Source organism: Pyxicephalus adspersus, chromosome 11, assembly GCF_032062135.1.
Source record: "Pyxicephalus adspersus chromosome 11, UCB_Pads_2.0, whole genome shotgun sequence".
NCBI classification, from domain to species: Eukaryota; Metazoa; Chordata; class Amphibia; order Anura; family Pyxicephalidae; genus Pyxicephalus; species Pyxicephalus adspersus.
This window is the reverse complement of record NC_092868.1, coordinates 54,278,809-54,295,242: the sequence shown is the minus strand read 5'-3', so window position 1 is coordinate 54,295,242 and position 16,434 is coordinate 54,278,809. Positions and strand designations below refer to the sequence as shown.

The following is a 16,434-nucleotide window of genomic DNA, read 5'->3' as shown; positions in this document are numbered from 1 at the left end:
TTCTTCTGTCTCCTAAACCCTCACTACTTACCCACCATTCCATATCCCCCCTCTTATTGTGTGCTACTTCTCCTACCTCCTAAAATTGTAAGCTCTTTGGGGCAGGGTCCTCTCCTCCTCCTGTGTCACTATCTGTATTTTGCAACCCCTATTTATTGTACAGCGCTGCGCAATATGTTGGCGCTATATAATGATTATAATACCAACAATTATTATTATATTTTTTGCTTCCTGTATCCTGTTGGAAATCCCATCTGAAACAGAAGTCCTTATTGGAAGATTCTGCCTTATCTAGTGTTCTAAAATATTGGAATTTTTTATCACCTTCTGTTCTTTGGGGATGTAGACACCAATAAAAATTTCATAGAGTTTCTTCCAAACTTTATCCAAAACTAAAAATACATTTTGCCTTTACATGTACAAAATGAGTCATTTCCATTGATTCTGACTGGTGGATGATCCATTATTTATATACATATCATTGTGCTGTTCCAAATGCAAATGAGCAAGACTCAATTAATAAGTAGGTTAAGCACACAGCAACTGCTGGCATAACAAGCTCCCAAGTCATGCAATATAAATCAAACTAAAGTACCACCCACGGATAGATCTGGAAATATACCAGCACTGGTCACTACAGGGTTAAGGTTTAAAAGGGAGAATGAAAGTTCTGAAATTAGAACTCCTTCCATTAATGCTGACGGTCTGATCAAAAATGGCTGAGCGTGGCTATTTCAGCGTATTACGTTCCATATCATGGGGCTCCGGTTCCTGAGGCTGCAATTAGGATGGAGTGCTGAAATGGGCTACGAGTTGTCGCTGCAACTCACAAACATGTCCTAGACAAGCCGAGGAGGAGAGTGGATAATAAAAACCAAGAATGCCGAGAAGAATAGAGAATTGTTCGGTGTTTATTCCCCCTAGGAGGATAACAGAAGATACCAATAAAAAAAACTGTTCTATAACAAACAAAAACAAAGAAAGATACAGACTTGATCATGATATGATAAACACAGTATTATAGTATATAGCTATATGCCCTATTACTGTTCATAACTCATAAAAAACAAACTAAAGCCTATTTATTAATCTTACAAACCACTATGGTACTGCAATTACATGAACCACCAGCAGGGCTGGATTTGAACTTTTTGTTTCCCCCCCAAGCCTGTGCTCAAGGGGTGAATATGTGGCCATGATGATAATGAAAAGTCATTGGTGGGTGCCATGATGGTTGTGGGCAAAATAGCCCTATGCTAAGCACTTGTGATATATAATGAAATATAATGATACTATTACAGCCACAATAGCAGTAAAAGTGTCACCCCTACTGGCCATGGCCATATTAGAAATCTGCCCCCCATCATTCCTATAGTACAGTTTAGTTATGAAATAGGCTGTAGCCAATATCAGGAGGGAGAAGAATAGTATGAGCTGAACCTATTTTAGCAATCCCTATTTATTGTACAGTGCTGAGTAATATGTTGGCACCATTTAAATAATAATAATAACCTGATTCTCGCCTCTACAATCTATTACACAGCTCACCAAAAAAAAGAATTTACTTGCCAAAGATTTTTCAATATTTTTAGTGTATTCTGGGTCTGCTGAATCCAGAAATGACATCAGTTTCATTGAATTGGCTCTAGTTCTTGTGATACAGGAATAGGAATAATAACAAATGTTAAACACAGCATATTATTATCCATCTTTATTTACACCAATGTTTTGCATTTTATATACTAAATATAGCATTATTCTCATGAAACTTTCATTTGCCTTTTTTTATTCATACATATTCTTTTTTTTCAGGAATTTGAGTTCTTCAAGAAGTTATTTAAATGACCCGAATGTATTTTGCTATATTTGTGGTGAATATTCTCAGCAAAAAAAGAGAAGAAACATTACAGAATTTGTGAAACAAGCATATCTTATTTTGGTATAAAACTGGGGGACCAAAATTAGTATTGGACTCCCCATATAGTATGCAAAACTTGTAGAGTGTCTACGTTAGAGGAAAAATGGAAAACTGAAAAGTTTGAAATTTGGTGTACCTATGGTATGGCGAGAGACCAAACATCATCATAATGATTGGCATTCTTGTGCTATGATTGTAAAAGGTTTCAAGCGTTACAAGAAAAACAAGTGTCAGTACCCGCATTTGGAATCAGCAGGACGACCTGTGCCGCATGGTGCTGATGTTCCCATACCAGTGTTCAGTACACTCCCTGATATTCCTGTATCCGACATGGAGGATATACAGGGTTTGGAGTGTAATCCAGGAGTTAGCAGTGGAAGTGAATATGAAGGAAGTGTTTCATCAAACCAGCAGTTCTCCCAAGAAGAGCTCAATGATTTATTACGTCACCCAAGTCTGTCAAAACAAGAACTTTTAGCATCCAGGCTAGAAGAAAAGAAATGTCTGAGACCGAAAGTTAGAATACCGGTTTATAGGACAAGAGAGGTGACACTCCGACCATATTTCAGTGAAGACGGAGACTTTGTGTACTGTTGTAACATCCCTGGACTACTAGCCCATATGGGACGACCAGAATACCGAGCAGAAGACTGGCCGCTTTTCATAGACAGTTCCACTCCAAGTTTGAAATCTGTTTTACTGCGTAATGGCAACTGAAATGGATCAATTCCAATTGGTCAACTAAACTTAAAGAAGAATATGAAAATATCAAAATGGTCTTACAAAAGCTTTGCTATCATGAACTCCAAAGGTCCATATCTGTTGCTATAAAAATGGTGAACTTCCTACTTGGACAGAAAAGTGGATACACAAAGTAGCCATGTTTCATCTGCTTGTGGGATATTAGAGCAAAGCAGGATCACTGGAAAAAAGTGACATGGCCTCCAAGGGAAAACATGAAAAAGGTGCAACGAACATCATTAACGAGCCAATGGTTGACAAAGGAAAAAATCACTCTCCCTCCACTACACATAAAGTTGGGAATAATACAATTTGTTAAAACTCTGAACAAGGATGGTGATTGCTTTAAATACATTTGTAGATTCTTTCCTGGATTGAGTACTGAAAAATTAAAAGCAGGAATCTTTGATTAACCCCAGATTCGGAAACTGATAAATAAGTTACATGACTGATACTAAAGCTTCTGCCTGGCACAGCTATTTCATGGTTGTCAATAAATTCTTGGGTAACCATAAAGCACAAAATATTGAAGAACTGGTACAAAACTTGTTCTTAAAACTTTAGCATAAAGGTACTATGAGCCTTCAATGTGATTGTCCTGATCATCAGCATAAAAGGAAATCACACAGAGTTTTTCAATGACTTTTTTGTGTAGTTTGTGTAGTTTTGTGTAGTTCTGTAAATATACCGAATATAGAATATATTCACAAAGAATTTCAAAAATTAATTTTAAATAGAGCTGTAATAGTGATTGCTACAGATGGGTATTAATGTGATGGTTGATTGCCCCTACATAAGTGTGACAAGCCTTGAAACCAAGACTGTGCGGTCAGATATATGATCTCTGCAAGAACAAAAATCCAGATCTGAAGCACCCGCGATGATCAATGGCTTTAATTCATTACCATGTTTGAAAAAAAAAAAAAATCCAGATCCAAGCTACCCAGTACCACAGAAAAAAGTGAAAAGTAAATACAATTTAACAAAGAATCCTGTTCTTTCCTGATTCACATCTATGTGCTAAAGTTTATTGTTCATTCCAAAAACATGCAGTTAGGTTAATTGGCTTCCCCCTAAATTGTATTATTAATATTATTGAGGGACAGCTAGTCACATGACTATGGACTATGTACAGTGCTACGTAATATGTCGGTGCTACATAAATACTGTGCAATAATAATAATAATAATCTTCCAAAGGAATCTATAAAGGCCAATTTATACCCAGGTATACATGCAGTGTGCACATATTGATGTAAATGGGCTCTAAATAAATATTAACAGCAACTCCCATCTTAAAGAAAAAAAAAAAAAAACTAAAAATGAGTTTTTCTTTGAATTTCTTCTGTATTGTTATCTGGTCTCCCTTATTCTAAAGAAAAACGAAGGAAATATTCTGTTCTGATGTGTTATCCAACATCTGGCTACAGGCACTGCCTTCTGCACATCTTTCACATCTCCATGCACCCAATATTCAGGGGTGAATGAACCGGAGAATTCTAAAACATAAAATGGCTTTGTTCACAGCGGAATATCTCCTAGATTGTAAGCTCTTGGGAGCAGGGTCCTCTCCTCCTCCTGTGTCTGTATCTGTCTGTCATTTGCAACCCCTATATAATGTACAGGACTGTGTAATATGTTGGCGCTATATAAATCCTGTTTAATAATAATAATATGAAAAAATACTACATAAAAGAAATATCTTATCTTATAATAAAATTCAATATATACAATAATATATATAATAAATATAAAAAAAATGGATGGGAAGAAAAGATTTGGTGCTGATTTCAGGATTAGTCACTGTTACTGAACCTTGTGGATCTTTTGGTATTTTGGGGCCTGATATATTAAAGCTTTTCAAGACTGGAGAGGATAGACTATCATAGGAGAGCCTCAGTGATCCAGCAAACCTGTAATGGATTTGGTTTAGGAATGAAAACAGGAAAATCTAAATAGAAAAACATTTTTTTAAAGTCCATTCCAGGTTTGCTGAATCAGCCCAGGTTCATCTATCCTCTCCAGTTCTGGAGGGTTAATAAACCAGGCCCAATGTGTGACAACTTAGCTGCCATGTTGCTATATTAATAGGACTTGTTACAATTGTTAAATATTATTACATCTCTGAGCTGACATACAGAACAGTGTGAGAATATAGCAGGATTATTCTATTTAGAAAAGAGATTATAAGAGAGTAATATTAACATTTAACCTGTGACAAATAATATGTTATATAAATACAAAACCTGCACCCAATCGATGGCTGGGATTGTGTAACTTGCTGACGGGGCAATGATATGGAAGAATGAAACATGGATACAGAAAGCAGATTAGTACACCGAATTCATTGTGAAACATCGCTGACACCCGGTGCAAGACCCGCAGGAGCAGTCACCTTGACCAGTGCATGGCTGTAGGTGACAGGTCAGGCTGCAATGCTGGGACTACTAGGAAATCATCATTTCCATTACACAATCCTGCAGATAGACATTATCTTCAGTCTGTACTGGAATGTAGGTATTGGTTCACAGAGGTAACTAAAAAAGTTTGCATTGGGCCTGATTTATTAAAGTTCTGCAAGGCTGGAGAAGATAGACTATAATGGAAGAACCTGGGTGATCCAGCAAAACTGGAATGGATTTCTTAAGAATCATCTGCTATTAGCTGGCAAATGTCATCAATAATTGATCTGATCCATTCCAGGTTTGCCGGACCACCCAGGTTCACCCACGATAGTTTATTTTCTTCCAGTTTTGTGGAGCTTTAGTAAATCAGGCCCATTATACGAGGGGGTGCTGAGAAGTTCCTGGCTTTGCCAAGAAAGAAGGGAGCCAGAGTTATGAAATAACACCTTTGGTTGGGCCGCAAACCAGCTTTCAGCAGCATCTTTGACGTCAGAAATGTCCTCAAAACGTTGCCCCTTCAGGTGTTTCTTCAAATTCGGGAACAGATAATAGTCCGAAGGGGCCAGGGTCAGGTGAGCAGGGGGGATGGTGGACCAATTGGAAACCCAGGGTGTTCAATTTGGCAGCTACAAAGTTGGACATGTGCGCAGGTGCATTGTCCTCTAAAAAAAAATCCCTTTGGTCAATTTTCCATGGCGTTTCGTCTTAATTGCCTCCTTCAGCTGGTCCAGGAGGTTAGTATAATACTGTCCGGTGATACTAGAGCCCTGAGGTAGGTAATCTACTAACAGAATACCGTCTTTGTCCCAGAAAACGGACGCCATGACTTTTTTGGCTGATTTCTGGGTTCTGAACTTCATCGGCCGCGGGGACCGGCTGCAGCGCCATTCCTTTGACTGTTCCTTGGTTTCAGGATCATAGATGTGGAGCCAGGTTTCATCCTGACGGACCTAGCTAAAAAGTCCTGTGCAGCTTCAAAATGGGCCAAAACGGCTTTGGATGCTTCAACTCGTTCCTTCTTCTGATCACTGTTAAAACATTTCGGCACCCACTTCGCTGAAAGCTTGCGCATGTCTAGGATAGTGGTGATAACAAACCCAACACCCGTGAGATGTCAAGGGGCTCATCTTTAACGGTGAAATGCCCAGTATTAAACAAGATATCCAGGTTATCACAGTGCTGTAGGAAGGACAGTGTTTGTGACATTTCAATGTGAATGTCCTTTGCTGACTTTCCCTGGAGAAACAAAAACTTCATGAGGGCCCGTAACTCCAACGACGTGAAATTTGCTTTTGCCTCTGCCATCACAGCTTCTCACTAAAAGAAAAAACAGTTTTAAGAATCGCAAAGACCTGATATTTGCACAGTTACATACTAAGATATTAGTCATATGCCCCCACACTCATGATTTGTAAGGGGGCAAAGCCAGGAACTTCTCAGCACCCCCTCGTATACTGTATAACCCCGGATAGATGCATGGGATGGAGTCTGACTTTATTTACATTCAACAATAAAAGCTTACGTCCTCCTCCTGACATTGATGTAAGGGGGGCTATGGATTCTTTACAACAGAGAATCTTTGGTGGTTGGAGTTTGGACATCATTTGTGAAGGCACTCCGCACACCGATCACAATAGGGATGGTTTAGGACAGCTGGGCCATTAATGACGTTGCTGCCATATGTGGCCCCTGGATAATGTAGACGATTTCAGATGCTGCATGAAATTATGTCTGCCCCTTATTAATATTAAACAGGATTTATATAGCGCTAACATATTACGCAGCGCTGAACATTAAATAGGGGTTGCAAATGACAGGCAGATACTGACGGTGACACAGGAGGAGGAGAGGACCCTGCCCAAAAGAGCTCACAATCTAAAAGGTAGGGGGAGTTGCATTAAATAAATGGCAGATGCTGATAATGCTAAACAGGGATGTACCATTTTTTTCACATATTCCCAATGTGCAAGTAAAAGGAACAACGGTGGTTTTCAGAAGAATTACCTGAAGTATAAGAGGCTTATTTTGCTGCATTCTAAATAATATAAATACACAGCCATAATGGTATACAGGACTGGGACTTTTCACCAATTACCACCATGTGCAGGAGCTGTGATGATAGAGCTGCAATGTAAACTCCTCTGCAGTGGTGCCATCTAGTGGTGGAATATGATTATATCATATTAGGGGACAACACTATTTACATTTTGTTTGAAATAATTAAAACGAATGTCAAGCCAAAAACTTTTTGTTTATTTTGTACAGTAAAGAAGGTGTGGAAATCTTGTTGGGTTTTAATGGTTATTGGGGGCCCTGTTGGAGAAAGATTCCTTCACTTCTTGCCCTGCTAACAAAGGTTTGACCAGATGGGAATAAAAGTTTGCAGAAGGCACACAAAGGTTTTAACATTCCCCAATGTATTCAAAACTAAGAACATATTTAGGGCTCCAGTCTATAAAAATACCCAATGCAGTTACTTTTTGATTCATACGTTCCCCTCTCCCAGGCACTGCAGCCTACATTTTGAGGGTTCCAGCAACACAGAGCTATCAATCCAAAAAGCAATGGTTGGCCTTGGTATGGCCAGGTGCTGACTGAAAAGCCAAAGCCATATATAACCTTGATAATGCTCCTGCAACACTTTCTCATTCCCATTCTATTGTTAGCAGGCACAGCCTACACACAACGCTTCTATGAATTCCGGAGCAGTGCAGCATTGTTGCAACACCACCACAGGAAGCTGCATTAGATGGACTTCATTGACAGGACCATCAAGTATTTGTGGGAATTTGCAGGGTGACTATAAAAAAATGCAAGATAAGTACTTCATTAACTTCTGCAGCACATTATTGATAACTAGAGGCCTTCATTCAACAAATGACAAAATTACTTTCATGCAAATAAAAATCACACTGTGCAATTTATAAAGGTGTACACTTGATTTATTTTGTTGGTGAAACAAGAGCGAACTAGGAAAAAAATAGAATCAGGAATAATAAAACTATAATAAAATAATATTAAAATAATAAAACTTTAATAAAAAATAAGAGTATAAAGTAATCTAAACACATTTTAGGTTTTCCTACTTTCAGCTCTACATGCACATGTGATTCCTTTGTGTATGACAAGGTCTATGATGCTGCCAAATAATAAAAAGGAGTTTGCCACAAAAAAAGTTTTAAAACGTTATTTTCAGTAAAGTTAAACTGTGGTGTGAAAATGGTTCTGCTGAGCAACGACTGGTGATGGGTCCGTCCAAAAAGCAAAGAGCTTAAAATTCTATGGTTTTACAATTCTAAGGTGTTAGGACGTTAGTGAATCTTTCAATGTTTAATACAACCTCAGATGAACACCACCACCACATGACATATTACACCCACTCATTATTTATTTAACAAAGGCTTGCGTACACACGTGCAAATATTCTCTTTAAAAATCCTTTCCAATGACAAAAGACTACATACAGCACCGTTCTGCTCTATGGAGAGGGGGGAGAACGATGGAGCGGCACCCTGCTGCACTCTCTCCCATTCACTTTCATTACGATTGTTTGTCGTTTATCATTTGTGGATCTGCCAAGACGAATACATGAACGACGAGCGCTGTACACGCACCAGGTTCTCATCCGATATCAGCACTGAGGAGATTATAACCTCTTATCACTCCCATAGGTAAGGGTAAGTAGTAGCCATGTAATGCTAATCAAGTGCATTGGTTAATTGATCATCAGCAAGTGTAACCCCCACCATAAAAGCAGACGTTTGGCAGTTTGCTGATCTGGAGCATTCAGGTGTGTGTTAGCACAATGCCAAGGAGGAAATATATCAGCAATGAGCTTAGAAAACCAATCGCTGCCCATCTGGGAAGGGTTTTAGGACCATTTCCAAACAAGTCCATCACAGTGAAAAAGATTATTCACAAGTGGAAAACATCCAAGACATCTGCCAACCTTCTCTGCAGTGGACATTCTTGCAAATTTATACCAAGATCAGACCATGCAATGTTCAGAGAAGTCTCACAGAACACATTAGACACATCTGCGCATGGTAAATGAAAAAGTTAATGACAGTGCTGTTGGATAAAGACTAAACAAATATGGCTTGTTCGGAAGAGTTGCCAGAAGAAAGTATTTTCTCTCTGAAAAGAACATGGCTGCACCACAGGCCTTCTGGAACAATGTCCTTTGGACAAATGAGACCAAAGCGAGGATGTTTGGCAATAATGCACAGCACCATGTTCAGCCAAAACTGAACAAAGCATATGAGCTCAAACATCAGCTCCCAACTGTAAAGCATGGTGGTGCAGCAATAATGATTTGGGCCTGTTTTGCAGCCACAGGACCTGGTCACCCTGCAGTCATTGCGTTGACCATGGTTCTATAAGCTATTAAATTCTGGGGTGTACTTAGTTTTTCACACATGGCTCTTCCATTTTGGTTTCATTGTTGTTAAATAAATAATGACACATTGGAATCTGTTGTGTGGTTTACACCTGAGGACCTACTAGCTACTGGACAATTTTTTTAATGTCCTGATACATAAATTCTTACAATTAAAAGAGGGTGTACTTTCTATTTCACAAGCTTCTGGCCCTCTCTGACACTCATATTCTGTCAGGATTGCCCACAGATGGCCACAAGAGAAGGAATGGAATGTATATGGAATACAGTCATCCAAATATCATAGATTTAAAAAAGTCAGCTATAAAAAACAAAACAAAAAACTTTATTGTTCCAGACAGACAAATTGTAAGGAACAATATTTTTATTTTAAATCTCAGATTATCAGTGTGCCGACAGCTTCTTTGGCTTTGAGGACAAGTTAGAAGAATGAACAGGCTGCATAGCATACTATTACTTTGATCCCTGAGCATCGGTGCTATGAATGAAGCTTTGTAAGTGTTCACATTCCCTTTCATGCCGAATAATATATAACATTCCCTTTCATGCTGAAAAGAATATTACAACTCGGCAATCATGTAATTCAGGAAAAAGGAAAGTACATCAGCAAGTATCATAGAGTCTGTGAAAAAAAAGTGTGATTGAATTCTTTCTGAAATTGATTCTATTTTCCAACACGTTTCACACAAAAAAAAGAAGCTTCGTCACGGGATATAGGAGGAGGTTTTGAACCAATCCACTCATGTGATATACCGTAAGAGATTGGATGTCCTTTCAGAGATACTCAGCTGAATGCCCCTCTTTCTGTGGAGCAGCTAGTTCAGTGAAGCTCAGAGTTCCCATAAAGGGTTTTCCCCAAAGTAAAAAACAGGGAGGCCTGTTATGGGGCGTTTGGTTGGGTCAAGGGATCAGAAAGATGAGTTGTAGATACCTCTTACCCCATTGTGTATGGGAAGTCTTGGCAGGTTCCTCTGTGAAGAGCGTATGCAGAGTGTGGAGCTGGTTGTTTAGGTATATATTAGCTCAGATGATTGGAAGAGAACCCCTTGCTTTCTACTCACTTCTCCTTTGTACACAGCAGTGATGGTGCCATTACTCTGCCCTCCTCTGAGCTTGCTTAACAAGAACCCTGCAAAGATAGAGCTCTGACTGGCTGGGATTGTACATTGCTGTGCAGGGGAATATATAATGTTTATATCAGGCCAGATTCAGGTGCAAATGCTATTATTTGTATCTAGAGCCAACATATTACACAGCGCTGTACAAAGTCCATGGTCATGTTACTAGCTGTCCGTCAGGGGCTCACAATCTAATGTCCCTACCATAGTCATATGTCTTTAATAAAGTCTAAGGTCAGTTTTGGGGGGTAGCCAATTAACCTAACAGCATGTTTTTGGAATGTGGGAGGAAACCGGAGTACCCATAGGAAAGCCACACAAACACGGGGAGAACCTGCAAACTCCATGGGGATAATGTCCTAGCCGATCTTTGAACTATGTTTATGTAATGATCTTTTTTCTATTGACAAATGTGTAACTGTTTTATTTTTTTTATATTTGTGCCCCTTTAATTTTGAAGTATTAAATATGTACACTTTATGTTTTTGTTTGCTTTCCCCAACTCTTAGATTGTAAGCTCTTCTGGGCAGAGTACTCTCCTCCTGTGTCACTGTCTGTCTTTTGCAACCCTTATTCAATGTACAGCGCTGCGTAATATGTTGGCGCTATATAAATACTGTTTAATAATAAAAATAATAATATGCTGGCGGTATTGCTATAGCCAGCCTCTCCAGTATTGCTTCAATCCACAAAATGCATACGGTCAGCAGTAAAGAAGGGATAAAAGGCTTTTCAGCATGGCTGTACCACGTGTCAGCATTAGTGCATAGCGTGCGTCTCTGGTGACTTGGTGATAATGACAGCTTACAGGGCTGCTGTGTTCCATACATCTTCATAAATAACACAAAGATAGCAGCCTGGAACAATGTCATCATCCTTGTTATGAAACAATTGGGAGATCCACCAGGAAACTGTAGGATTTTATCAATACTAAGTAGTGCTCAACCCAGAATTTTTTTAAGCTCAGCAGGGAGAAATTGTAGGTGGGTGGAAGCTCCTGAATTATTTGTATTATTACACAGTATTTATATAGCGCCAATATAATATGCAGCGCTGTACAAAGTCCATAGTTATGTCACTAGCTGTCCTTTAAATCATATGTCATTATTACAGTATTTTTGGGTGGCAGACAATTAAACTAACTTCATGTTTTTGGAATGTAGGAGGAAACCGGAGTACCCGGAGGAAACCCACACAAACACAAGGAGAACCCGCAAACTCCATACAGATCGTGTCCTGGCTTGAATTAAAATCTGGCACCTAGCGCTGCAAAGGCCAGAGTGCTAACCACTGAGTCACTGTGCTGCCCTATCAGTAACCACCCAAAAGCAACCAGGTGGTTGCTGAAAAGTACAGGGTGGTATGCCCGGCTAAAAGGGGTTGGGGAGAACACGACTTAGTAAAAAACACAAACATCATTTTTTAAGCATTTTTGCAAGAAAGTAAAAAAGTTAAACTAAAAGAAATTCCAGGCTATATAAAAATGGCCACTTCAATGTGTACAAACAATAGAAACTGAGTGTTAACATGCTGAACAACAATATTATTATTTTAGTAAGCTGACTAAACATATTAAATTCATCCCTTGTCTATTAAGGTTGTGCTTTGCACAGAGTAAGGGGTGAAATGTACACAGTAACCTTCAAGTTATCAGACAAAATACCAAATATGTAAAACTATAATCTATTGTAGTTCCGGCTCCAATTCCTATTTTTAAGGTCACCATAAATAGACGTTTTAGTAGAAGAAACAGAGGAAGTTACCAAAATAATTTTTGTGAGTGGAAAGATTAGGTTTTATCATCTCCGTGATTTTCCATTTGTTAGCAGACATGAGATGCCTGAACTGCTCTGAGTGGCCTAATTAAATGGAGAGTCTTGGGTAGTAATTCACTTACATAAAATAATTGGATTCAGTCTGCAACAAAGTCAGAATGAATGAATGAATGGATGGAAAATGTATGTATGGTGTGTGTGGTCTGTCAGAGGATTGTGTGTAGGAGGTATATGTGTTTATATCGGATGTATGCAGACCAGGCAGGAGGCAGAAATGCCGTTTAATTTGCTTTCATACAAGCAGGCGTGACACAGGCTGCTCCCCGCAGCCAAATGATATTACGTATAACATTTGGAATAATCTCCAATGTCTGGCCTATAGAGATGGAACAAAGTTTCTCTTTTCTGCAAAGGCTTCCTATTCCTAAAAAAATGACCCTTTGGATCACAACAACCCATTGGATTTAGGTTTTCATTTTTCTATGGCAGGTAAGAACATATTAGAAAAATGTTAGCAATTCAGGGAATGCTACAGACAATTGTAATTTATATTTATGGCAACAATAATTTGTATCCATCCCTGATCTGTGCTTTGTAACAATCCTACCTCTGAGCTCTGCAGGCCTTCCTCTTGACCTCAATATGGTTTTTGCTCTGCATTGTCAACTATGGAGAGGTGAGTTATCCAAATCATGTCCAATCAATTTATATTACCCCTAATTGTATGCCAATCAAGGTGCAAACATCTCAGCAGTAATTAAAGGGGAACTAAAGTAAAAAAAAAAAAATATATATATTATATATATATATATATATATATATATATATATATATATATATATTTACCTTTAATCCTGCAGACCCCTTAAAGGTGCTGAAATTTCCCTCGATCCAGTCCCGCGCTGTTTTGGAATTTTTCTTTGAACTGGCGCGGTGCAAGCACCAAGCACCGCCATTTTTGTTTTTCTGCGCAGGTGCAAGATTGGGTGATGTAGCCCAGGTGAGGGGGGTTAGTCATGCGTGAGATCAGCATCCCTTTTCCCCCTTAGTGAAAAAAATGCCCCTTATGCACATGCCTGAGCAATCAATTTTGACTTTATATATAAGGATTGTCCACCCTTTTATGTAAAGTAAAAAAAGTTGAGTTTAGGTCCACTTTAAGAAAAATGGGAGGAACCTGAGCTAAATTTGAAGTGTTGTTGCAAAAGGTCTAAAAACTTCTGTAAATAGGATAATTCAGTTTCTTCTTTTTTTTATAAATTCACAAAATTGCCTAAAACTCTTTTCACTTTGTTGTTATGGGGTAGGGCACGATTTACTAGGCCACAGGTTTGTTTTCTGGCCAGGACACTATCTGCATGGAGTTTGCAGGTTCTCCCCAATGGGTTTCCCCCAGGTATCCTGGTTTCCTCCCACATGCCAAAAAACATGCAGTTAGGTTAACTGGCTTTTCCCTAAAAAAAAAACTTTAGACTGTATTTATGACATATGACTATGGTAGGGACATTAGATTGTGAGCTCCTTTGAGGGACAGCTAGTGACATGACTATGGACTTTGTACAGCGCTGTACAATATGTCTGCGCTATATAAATACTGTGTAATAATTATGATTGTAGATTAATAAGAAAAAAAATTAACGATTGTAGCATCAGGCTGCAACAAAATTGAAAGGTGTGAAAGGGTCTGAATTCTTCCTGAATCCACTGTATATATTGGTTCTATGTATTTACAATACAGGACAACCAATCAATTTACAGGGATCAGTGCTCAGGGAATCTTAGGCTTTTCTTATGTGTTTCTTGATCACATCAATGTGCGCCTTTGAGAAATGTCCTGCTGCAATGATACAGGGACCTGCAATACTTTGTGACTAATGCAAAATGATCACATGTGATATCAGCAATTTTACACAATAACAGCTGCTCCCTATTGCTACACAAATTATCTGCTCTGCCACATCCCCAAACTGAAGCTTTGTATATCAAAATTCTCTGTATATTCACAGGCCATATAGACCAAATAAACTCAACTATCTTCTGATAGCTCTGAGCTGTCCCACTAGGACCCCATGTCTTGCTATACAAAGCCTCATATACATGAAGCTCCATGGTTTGGCTGTCTGACCTGTCTCCCTGAAATCCGGGGCCCATATAAAAAGAAAAGTCTATAGCTCTGAACTTGGGGCAGGAGAGCACGAAATTCTCTAAACCTCCTGATGAAGCAGACATTGTTTTTGCGAAACGCGTAGTGGCACTGTTCATCTGAGATTTTACATTTACTGTTGTGCCAACCAAGTATACACACAAGTATTTGCTGTTTTAATTATGAACAATAAAAACTATTATTTTTTGAGCATTTTAAAATTTTGTCAATAAGTGCTTTGTGGAATACATGTTTAGCTGCCTAAAAGTTTGTTTTTTGCCTTATATCAGCAATTTTAAATATATAACAACCATAAATAGATCACTTATGTAGTCTAGTGGATAAATGATATTACATAAACACATATTTTCTAAGTCATATTTAATCCTGAACAGAATTAGTATTGCAGCAAAAGCTAACACAAAAAAAAATAAAATGAAGAACAGTCCAAACTACACCAGAGCAATTTGTCTACAGATATCAACTTCCAAAACTATGCAAAAACATAAAATACCTATAAAACCATCAAATCATTCCATTATATCCCCACTACAGAAAAGCATTGATAATGCACCCATAGTAACCAGCCAGTCTAGTAAAGCAGTTTATGGCTGGTTGCTGTGGGTTTTTGCACACTAGCCAGGCCCATTTATCATAAAACAGAGAAAAGCACTAGAAAATAAAAGAAATAAAGCTTTCTATCTATGCTGGGGACATAAAAGAGGGCGAGATGGGACAGGACAGGCCAGCAGTACCCGCTATCTAGCTGTGATCTCTACTGAGCGAGGGCCGGGGGGAAGGAAAGAGGACAGGACACAGCGGTTCAGAGGAGAACAAAGAGAGAACATCTTACTTTGATCAGGTTAAGTCTGTCATACTGAAACAAAAACACAGAGAAAATTAGAGCTAACACTTTACAGAACACGGAGAATTATTACACACAGAGAAACAGTGGAATAGAGCTGGCTGGAGGTGAAATGTCACATCTTGTCCCCTCCTGTGAGCACTGCGCACTATGACAAGGACTTCTGTGCACTCTCTGCCACCGCAAACTGTGATGGCCTTTTGCAGTTGTCATACTGAATATAGGTTATGCAGGTAGCAGAAATACGAGGGAAGGTGCTGCCCAACCCACTATAGTTCCATAGCATTTCCCAAAAACCTCAAACAGCTCTTTTATGTCTTTTTATAGTGTTTTATTGTTGCACATTTCTCCTGAATTGCTCAGATTTTATTGGTTTCTTTGTAAGGTCTAAATAAGCCCCAGGTGACAGTATAGAATACTTCATAGATTAAGGTTCCAGTGTTCAACACACAATTTTTTTTAAGCTGCGTGGGAAGAAATTGTAGGCGGGTGACAGCTCCTGTTTGTGACCAAACTTTCTGAACATTTTTCAGTAACCACACGGCTGTTTTTGGGTGGTTACTGAAAATTGCTGAGTGGTGCACCCAGCTAAAAGTGGCTGGTGAGAACACTGGGTTCTATCCGATGCCCTTTGATCTACTTACAGATGCTAACAAGATAAATTTTCTGACGTGATTCTGATTCAAATTTAAAAAAACAAAACAAAACAATGTAGATGTGTATTATTCAATAAGTTGTGTGGAGTTTACAATCAGGAACATTAAAAAGATATTAGGATTATTGACTTATTTCTAGCTGTGCTGAAAGAATCCGTACAATATGGGGCAAACAATAAAACATACCTGTCACACCTGAGATTGGATTCCATTCTAATTGGATTAAAAATCAAAGGCCAGGTAATCACAAAGGTTTGTATACAACAGAAGGGTGGTTGGGTTGGTAAAATAGTAAAGGTACTTTGTACAGGTTGAAGACTACAAGGTATTCTCTTTACAGGTTCACTTAAATGTATAGGCAGGGAAGGGTTTTATCTATAAATGAAGAACAGTCTAATTATAAGGTAAGGGAGAG

At 38.7% G+C, this 16,434-nt stretch overlaps 1 protein-coding gene across 9 annotated transcripts in view; it reads right to left on the bottom strand.

Annotated features, from left to right (window-relative positions):
* The window catches only part of GRAMD1B (GRAM domain containing 1B), a 152,694-nt gene that overhangs the window by 48,343 nt on the left and 87,917 nt on the right, over positions 1-16,434 (bottom strand). For 7 of the 9 annotated variants that reach the window (XM_072426593.1, XM_072426596.1, XM_072426598.1 and 4 more), the window contains one exon: positions 15,352-15,375. The exons of the other annotated variants lie outside the window; for them this stretch is intronic. In XM_072426593.1, coding sequence (XP_072282694.1) covers positions 15,352-15,375 — 24 coding nt within the window. The remainder of the gene's footprint in view (positions 1-15,351; positions 15,376-16,434) is intronic. 9 annotated transcript variants of the gene reach the window in all.